An 8976-nucleotide genomic window follows, 5' to 3' on the forward strand; every position below is an offset into this window, starting at 1 on the left:
CAGGAGGCGTCTGGGGTGAATGGAAGAGAGCTTTACTAGGATTCTTTGCAAGCACAAGCCAAACAAATGTAAAAGCAGGCCCTCGTGGCGTCCCCTGCCAGGGCAAGTGGGCTTAGGACTCCTGAAGCACAAATGGACCAGGGGCTCTAGGGGAGACCTGGCCACAAGTGGTCCCTGGGCACCCCCAGCCAGAACAGCAGGCCCTGCCCAGGGGACGGGACGGGAGCCACAGAGTTTGCATGCCCTTGGAGTAGCAGTGCTGTGGCTGAGTGGCCCCACACAAGGGAAGAGGCTCCTAGGGTGCCCCTTTCTCGCCCAGGTGAGACCTGCAGTCATCCCGCAGCTCTCTGCTCCACCGGGGATGGGGCTCTCCAGGCCACCCGATTTTCTAGCGGCAAAGCTCAGCGCAAACAGGGAGCCCCCCCCCCCCACCAGGAAGGTCAGCAGTTAGTGCAAAGAGGAGAAGGCAGGCACTTCTGGGACTCTCATGGCCAGCCGGAACATCTGGCATCTTGCCATGGCAAGCGAGGCAGCACCTCAGGAAGCCTGGGGCCCCAGACCAGCATACACTTCCCGTTGGCCCTTCCGGATCGGCTGTAGGAACAGAACATGTTTTTGGCAAACTTGGCCTTACTTTCTAGGATGCTGGCTGTGTGTGTTTAAGAGGGGCATTGGCAAAGTGAGGACCCCACTCGCTGTATGTGATACAGACTCTTGATTCTGAGGCTCTTTTCTCTCAAAAGCTTTTGATTGTTTTTGCAGTTGTTTGTGTAATACGTATCAGGAAACCGTGGCTTCCATACGCAGTAGAGTTTAAAGCCATGTTCGGTTCTTTTTTTAAGTGGGGGAATCATAAAGATGTGTCTGGAATGTTACATTTTCTAAACTGGTAAGTAAAAAAAATCACAATGTAGCTTCTAATGTGGTTATTAGATTTTAAAAATTAATTGAGAAAAGCAAATTGATTCAGAGATTCACCCAAATAATCTTTGAACTAAATCTCCCAGTCGAATTTTTGTTCCACCCTGCCAGTACCAAAGTAGGGGGAAAAGTCATTTTGGGATCTGTTCCCAAACGTAAAAGTCAATGCTGATGAAATTCACTAAATTTGAGAGCATTTGCACCAAGACAAATTCCTTGTGTGTCCAATGACACTTGGCCAATGAAGAATCCTATCCTATTTCTATTTTATTCTTATCGTAGCCTATGATACTATCATGAAGTGTTGTCCCTGATGACTCTTGACGAATGTATCTTTTCTCTTAAGGACACTGAGAGCATTTGCACCAAAGAGAAATTCCTTGTGTGTCCAGTCACACTTGGCCAACGAAGAATCCCGTCCTATCCTATTCTAAAACTGGCTCCTCACTTAGGCAATAGACCTTAGCAGAGAAGGGGGTTCGGGGGAGCAAGTGCCTGTTTCCCCTCTGCAGCTCCGACCCTTGGCCTCCAGTACTTGAGATGCTGCACAGGGGACTGTGGACTCCCCCAATCCCATATTCAGTCCAGGGCTTACCTCATAATCTGGATTTGGGACAGGCGGGGGCTGATCTGTTTGCTGTCCTGGAGCAAAAAGCAAAATGCAAAGTTCATTGCCTCTGCTGTTCTCTGGCTCAGCTCTCTCTCTCTCTCTCTCTCTCTCTCTCTCTCTCTCTCTCTCTCTCTCTCTCTCTCTCTCTCTCCCCACCCCCCACCCCCCACACACTGTCCTTTTATCCTGCTGTGATTGCCTGGGCTTGCAAAATCATCTGCTGTCCTGGTTGTTGCACTACCCTCACCCCTCAGACTCCTCCAAACTGCAAAGCACCGTGCTTAAAACCTGGCCTGCAGTTGCGGAGTGGGGGGGGGGAGGCACTCACCTTTCAGCCGCCGTGGGGCACCTGGCCTGAAGAGGGCTTGCTGCTTCTGGCTGCAGAAGTAGACCAGGAGCAGGACTCCCAGTGTGAGCAGGAGGTCAGCCACGATGATGCCAGCCCCGAGGCCGAAGCTCAGCTCCACACAGTCCTTGCACCCTGCAGGAAACCCCAAAGCCTCAGCTGAACAGGGAGCTCTGCCAGCCTGGCTTTGCAGGAAGGGTCTTCTCTGCCCTGGCTGCCTGGGACTAGAAGGGGGGGGTGGGATTGGCCACCAGGCAACTCAAGCTGCTGAGCAGCCTCCCTCCCCCATCAAGGGCAGAGAAGCCATGACTGACCTTTGATCTGCAGGTAAATCTTCCAGAATTTGGCATTCTTTTGCCCACAGAAAAAAATCCACCCTCTTTCGAGCTGATCGTCTGGGGTGGAGAAGTTCAGGGTTTTCGTGCGTCCTCGATCGGACTTCATGTCCCACCAATCGAATTCCTTTCCCGGGCACGTGAGAAACACCTTCCCCAAAGAGAGTTCCACCTTGATTTCTACGGCAAGTCAGAAAGAGTCTACCTGGCAGCTCTGGGCACAAACCCTGGCAGATAATCCAGCAGGTTCTCACTGGGAAGAGCAGTGTGGCTGTCTTTTCGCCAAGACTATGAGCTAGTGCCCCACAGCACACACACCCCACACACACACCAAGGGAACATCTCTCTCCCTTCTTCCCAGTCGAGGCTTTGTGGCTTTTTTCTTTGCCCCACATGCACGTTCAGGGAGAGGCCTGGCATCCTTACAGGCAGCCTGTCTGCTTTGCCACAGGTGTTAGTCACTGGCAGTTTTAAAAGACAACTTACAGTAGTTTACCTTTGAACAGACGTTGCTATTCTTATTCTGCAACCATCCCCAAACACTTTCCTGGACTGTCATTAACCTGAGCTTCTTCAGAGGAAGAGACATGGAAGAGGGCGGCTATGCCATGTCCCTGAGAGCGTCCATTTTCATTCAAAAGAGTGACACCCCCTCCCCCACACACCCCGGGGGAGCCGGGACAGAGGCTGGGCCTCGTTGGAGCCTCCCAGTTTCTTCATCCTGGTGGCAAGGATGCCTCCTCAGCCACCACAAACCCACCCAGGTAAATACACTGCAGCTGTGTGTTTGGGGCAAGGGGGGGGGCAGTCCCTGATGACTGCATGGACAACAGCTGCTGCTCCCTTTCTGGCTTGTTTCCAGCAATGCCCCAAAGTCCCAAGGCCGCTCCCTTCCTTACCTTCAACCTGTCCCTCCGCCTGCCTGGCTGTGAAAAGAAGAAAAAAACACAGTGAAGACCTTCTCACCGGCACGTAACGGCCATCGATTCCAGAATAAAGCTGCTCCCTTCCGCACCTTAAAAGCCGTTTCTTTTATGAAGCCTGACCAAAGCTGGAGGACAAGGCTGTGGGCCAGGTTGCTCCCCCCAAAGCCCCTGAAACGGAGCGGCTGCTCCATCCAATCAGCCCCCAAATCAGACTTGGGGCAATTATTCTAACAGCTTTCTGGAGGAATCACCCAGCAGCCCCTCGTGGGCACCACTGCAGCCGTACCCAGGAAAAGGCAGCGGAAAGCGTGGGTGGGCATTGGTTTTCTTGCCTGGCACCGAAGACTGAGGCATCACAAGGCCTCTCATGTTTGCATCGTGTAATCTTCCAGAAGCTTCCTTTGCAGGGTCAGGTGGCTCCTATGCCAAACTAGGCCACCATTGTTTAAAAGAGGACCTGTGGACCTTACTTTGAAGAGGAGGCTCCGCTCCATCATGCAGCTAGAGACCCTCCCGTGTGTGCTCCTCCCCCTCCAGGGCTCTCCTGAGGAAAGGGACCCCCGTAGCGGGAAAGAGAGAGCTCTCCCCCCACTCGAGGGAGTCAGCCCTACCCACCAGGCCCCCTCCTCCACCACTCAGCCTCTTGGCACCCTTGGAATCTGCCCCAGGCACCACCCTGAGATTTCAGGTAGTCTTTCAGTTACAACCGTTTGTTTTACAACTGTTTGAAGTTATGACAGGGCTGGCTGAAAAAGTGATTTACAACCAGTCCTCGCACTTATAACCCCCACAGCATCCTCACAGTTACATGATTGTCATTTGAAACTTTCCCAGAGGGTTTCAACAAGTAAAGTCAATGGGAAAAGCCGGATTTGCTTCACAACGGCATGGTTTGTTTCACAACTGCAGCTGAAAAAGTCACAAAATTAAATGTGAGTCACTTAGCGACCGCTTTATTTAGCAACAAAAGTTCTAGTCCCAATTGTGGCTGTAAGTTGAGGATTACCTGCACTAGGGGGAGGGGAGGAAATGATTGACCACCTGCTCTGAAAAACAAAACCCAGGTGGAAAACATTTAGTTGGGAAATGATTTGTGATTTCTAGAAAAAGTTCTCCTCCACCCAACACACAATCGCCAATGTACGGCAGGAAAACCTCTTCTAGAGGATCTGGTCATGGAGATCGACCTGTTGCCTGGAAGGGGAGGTGGCGTCCTTGGGGCTGTCAGGCCTGAGGCTGTGGGGAAGGCAGCCATGTGCACAAACAAGGCGGCTGCCTCCCTTCACAACATGTGGCTGGGCCCCAGGAGAGCTTGACCGGCAGGGCCAGAAGCCAGGCGGACCGATTGCTGGAATAAGCAGGAGCCCAGATGGGGCCCCAGCCCAGCCCTCCTCACGGCACTCACCTGGGTGGAACAGGAGCAGCACCAAGGCGCCCAAAGGGAGCCCCAGAGGCATCTTCCCACTCTCTGCGGCTCCCCCGTTGGAGAACCTGCTGACTCTCTCCCTCCAGGAGGGCTCTGAGAACACGGCTGAGCAATCGGTAAAGAAAGAGAAAGAAACCCTTTGTGGGCCCAGCCCGCCAGGAAGTGGGGGCTCCGGCAAAGCAGGAGGAGCAAGCTGCCTAGGCTCAGTGAAGGTACAGATGGAGCCAGGACTGCTCAGCTGCCCCCCCTGCAGGAGATTTCACCTGGGGACTGGTGTGGGGGGGGCTCTTCCAGCAACACAGAAGAAGCAGTCACAGGCTGTGAGGCCTAAAAGGCATTCCCCCCCCCCCGTCTCTTCAGTCCCTCCACCAAACACACACTAGCCCTTATTTACTGCCCGATGTCTTGGCAGGAACAGCTTCTGGGCCACTGGACTGGAGGCCCAGCTGGGAACTAGAGCAGGTTGGCCCAGCTGGTGCTTCGGGGGTGGGGGGTGGGGGGGCTCAGCAGTCAATCCAAGGGACCACAATATAAAATTTGTGATGGAAGAAAGTGAAGGCAAACTCCTTCCAAACGGCTGGCTGCCAAGAACAATTGGTTGATATCCTCGGGAGCCTCCAGTTTGAGTTCCTCTGGTCATCACAGCTGGCAAGCCCTCCCTGACCAACATCCACTCCTGTACAGCAGTTGCCACTCCAGCAGGTGTGGCAGCGACTGTCCTGTGGCAAGCAGGCACAGCACAGCCAAGGCTTTGATATCAGGCACTACACTGCCTCCCTGGGATCATCCCCTGGCCCTGCCAGGCCTGGGCTTAAGGCCCTCCTCCTCTGCTGCCTTTGGGGCTGGCATGCACCTGAGTTCAGCCTGATGGCCTCAGATAGTGGCCAAACTTAAGCGCCTCTTTTCAGGTAAAGAGAGAGCCTTCTGAGCATGTGCAGACAGCTCCCCGAGCATCCCCACTCACAAGAACTGCTTCTTAGGAAGATGGGGGAGGGGAGAGCATTTAAGAGATACTTCAATGTTTAGTTTGCTGTTTGGAGGTACCAGAAGTGTAGGGCTGAAAATAAATCAAAAAAACAAAATGGAGGCTGCACCCTGTCTTCTCTTTGCCCAACCCCTTCAGACTCAAATTCGCACACACACACACACACACACACACACACGGCTCCAGGCAAGGCCCCTCTACAACCTGATGAAGAACCCCAACCTTTCCAGCTCTGCTGGCAGTGGAAAGGCTCCCTGTGCCTGAGGCCAGGACTCACCCACCCAGGTACCCCCCCCCCGACAAGGACCTCCCCAGTTTCCCCAAATGGCCAGCCAATCAGACCCCAAAGACTTCCTGCCTCGTAGTCCTAACGTCTATCCAAATCTTGGCTTTCCCCGTAGTGGGGGCTCTCTTTCTTGCAATGCAGACAATCAACAATCCTGGCAATAAACACTTGCAGTGAACAAATCCCCCCTCGTGTTCGGGCCGGCTTGGCACTACCTTTTGCGGGAGAATCTCCTTTTATTTCGATGGTCCCTAACAATTCTAGGACTTTCCCCAAATTCCGGGACAGGGGTAGGAACGAGTGGGGCTCCTGTGGAAAGAGCGTGGGGCGCGGCTCCTCGGAGAGGCCGTCTCCGCCTCGCTCCGGTGCAAGGGGACCCGCAGAACAGCCCCGCGAGCGGGGAGCCGGTCGGTGGCGCCCAGCCCAGCTCAGGCATGCGACAGCCTGGAGAAAGGGGGCGGGGGCCAGGTGAGCTCTTCCTTGGGCGGCCCGTGGGAGGCTCCCAATCCTTGCGGGACGCGCCCGGCCCATTCCAGGTTTGGGAGGCGTTTCGGCGGAGCGGCTGGCCGGATCCCGCAGAGGCAGGCGCTCATGGGCCCCCCGGCATCGCGGCGCGCGGGACCCGCGGCCTGGGGCTTCTTTCTGCTCGGTAAGACAAGCCTGCCCCCCGGAGCGGCGATGCAAGGCACGGGATCCCCGCCGAGAAGTCCCGGCTGGGCCGCCTCGCTGCGGACCCCGATCCCGACCCCGAGGAAGGCTCCTTGGCTCTTCCGGAGTCGCCGCCTCTAGGCCGCCCCCGCAGCGGTTGCGGACCCCGGCCGCCACGCCCGGGGCTGCCCTGGGCGGCGGCGGCGGCGGCGTCACCGGCCGACGAGTTCCTACCCGTCGGAGCCGCGACCTGTTCAGCGGCTTCCTTCCCCTCTGCGCCGAGCGGGCAGCGCCCACCTCCAGGAAGCGGCGGCTCTGGGCCCTTCCTTCCTTCCTTCCGCCAGGTGCCGTCGGCATTCCCCTTCCCTCTGCTTCTTTCCGCAGCGCTCGGGCCGGTGGCGGCTCTGGAAACGTTCACCCCTGGCACCCTGGAAGCGTTGAACGGGACCGACGTGCGCTTGAAGTGCACCTTCCGCAGTCCAGTCCCGGCGGGTCCGAAGCTGACAGTTTCCTGGTACTTCCAGTCGGAGCTGAAGGAGCCTCTGGAGGCGGTCAGTCCCCTTGCGGTGCGGCGGGGCAGAGAGGCTGCTGAGGGTCATCAGCGGGTGGGGTGGGGGCTCGGCTCCGAGGCACCTGGGGAGAAAGAAGAGTGTCCCCCGCTCCTTCGGAAGCGTTTGGCAGAGCGGCCTGTGCTTCCCTGGGCCCCTTGGCTCAGCAGGCAGAATCCCCAGAAGGCATTCAGGGCCTGTTTGCTGGAGCCCCGGCCCAGCCTCTCCTGCCCACCCACTCAGGCAGAGGTAGCTGCCCCTGAGAGGCAGGTCTGGAGTCCCCCAAGCCCCAGGCACACTCCCCGCAGGCTGACTGGATGGCCCTCTTGCAGAGGAGCTCAGGGAAGCTTTCCCAGCCCCCCCAGGCCTTCCCCTGGCTACTGCGCATCCCCGCTTCATCATAGCCATTGGGTGGGGTCCTTCCCTTGCCCAGAGCTCACCAGAGTCCTTTCACAAAGCAGTAAGAGAAATTCTCTGGACCTGGGTGCAAGAGATGCTGCTAAGCGAAGACTAGGAGCTGCCTAACTGGTGCTCTCTTGGCTGTGCTCAGGTGCTCTACTACAACCACCGGGCTTACCCCTCCAAATCAGGCCGCTTCCTAGACAGAATCACCTGGGATGGCAACGTACACAAAAATGACGCTTCCATTATGCTCCACAATGTGAGCCCCAAGGACAACGGGACCTTCCAGTGCCATGTGAAGAACCCACCTGATGTGGACGGTATCATTGGCGAGATCCGGCTGAGTGTTGTATTGAAAAGTGAGTGAGCCAGGTGGGCTGCAGGGGGCTGGCACTGCTACACTTGTCTTTCTCTTCCTCACCGGCCCTCCTGTTGTCTCTGGATAGGAAGCTTCTCGGAGGTGCATATTTTGGTCCTCACCATTGGCATTTCCTGTGCTGCAATGGTCCTCCTTGTGGTGGTCGTGGTGATCTGGCGTCACTGGCGGAGGATGCCGCAAGACAAGACAAGGGAGGTGGGCAAGTGAGTTGCAGGGAGGGACTGGCCTCCTGGGTGGCACTCCTTTGTGGCAGAGGACTGTGCAAGTGGTGGGAATGGGGCTCCGCTGAGGAGGAGCTGGCATGGTCTGAATTCACCCAGCAGAATCCAGACGCCACGGAGAGCCCTGCAAATGGCTGAGTTGAGGCTGCCCAGCAGACTGAAGTGGGCTCATCAGAGACTGTACCCAGGAGATTAATGAATGAATGTCCTCGACCTTCACACAGGAGGGAGGCAGCTAATTATTGATCGACTCTGTGGGTGCTTTACATGTACAGTGCCACATCTGATTCCAATGTTCAAGACAGGGCACTTTCTCCCTCTGCTTCCTGCAGCCAGAGTCGTCCCCCCCCCCCCAAAAAAGACCCCCTTGCCTCCCCTGGATGGCTTGGCAGTAAAAGGCAGGTGTGGCTGCAGCCCCCCAGCAGGCCTAGGGAACCAGAGCACCCCCCAAAACATCCCTGAATGCAACCTGAGCCAGTGGTGGCTACCCAGCTGTCCTGCCCCATCTCACAAAGCAGCCACTTTTGTGCCTCCTGACCTGCGGTTGTTGCCCTTCTTCCCCTCTTCTCAAATAGGTCAGAGCAATTGAAGCTGAAGGCAGGCGGAGAGGAAAAGGAGACCCCCCTGTCCGGAGAGGGGGCCCATCGGTCTTGGTAAGGAAAGGATGCTGGAGCTGGAGGGGTTGGACCAGCACCAGGCAGGAGCTGTTACCAGCTACTCCAAGATGGAGGTGGGAGGCTGAAGTTTCCTTTCCCTCCAAGAGAAACCAGGGATGGAGGGGCTGCGGCCACTCAAGCTTCCTCACAGTGCAATTGTGGGTGATGCCTGGCGCATCACCCACAATAACTTCTTGTGTGCTTTTCTCTCCCAGATCCACCCATGGACGCTGTGGCCTGCAGGAGACAAGACCTCACCTCTGCCGCCCACATGACGCCAAAGGTCT

The 8976-nt window shown here is 56.5% G+C and overlaps 1 protein-coding gene across 4 annotated transcripts; it reads right to left on the reverse strand.

Annotated features, from left to right (window-relative positions):
- Positions 1-16: 16 nt before the first annotated feature.
- CD3E (CD3 epsilon subunit of T-cell receptor complex) lies at positions 17-7385 on the reverse strand. 4 transcript variants are annotated; one of them, XM_087970217.1, is made up of 7 exons: positions 6781-7385; positions 4544-4669; positions 3112-3138; positions 2192-2392; positions 1860-2012; positions 1517-1563; positions 17-594 (listed from the first exon to the last, which is right to left on the reverse strand). In XM_087970217.1, exons 2-7 carry the CDS (start codon positions 4593-4595, stop codon positions 538-540), a joined length of 537 nt encoding a protein of 178 aa, XP_087826343.1. In that variant the 5' UTR covers positions 4596-4669; positions 6781-7385; the 3' UTR covers positions 17-537. The 4 variants fall into 4 exon arrangements, with proteins under 4 accessions (XP_087826343.1, XP_026536798.1, XP_087826341.1 ...); XM_026681013.2 differs by having other exon boundaries at positions 6718-7346; XM_087970215.1 differs by having other exon boundaries at positions 6051-6937.
- Positions 7386-8976: the final 1591 nt, after the last annotated feature.

This window comes from Notechis scutatus, chromosome 7 (assembly GCF_049901735.1).
Source record: "Notechis scutatus isolate UNSWTSFEM ecotype Mainland chromosome 7, rNotScu1.2, whole genome shotgun sequence".
Lineage (NCBI taxonomy): Eukaryota > Metazoa > Chordata > Lepidosauria > Squamata > Elapidae > Notechis > Notechis scutatus.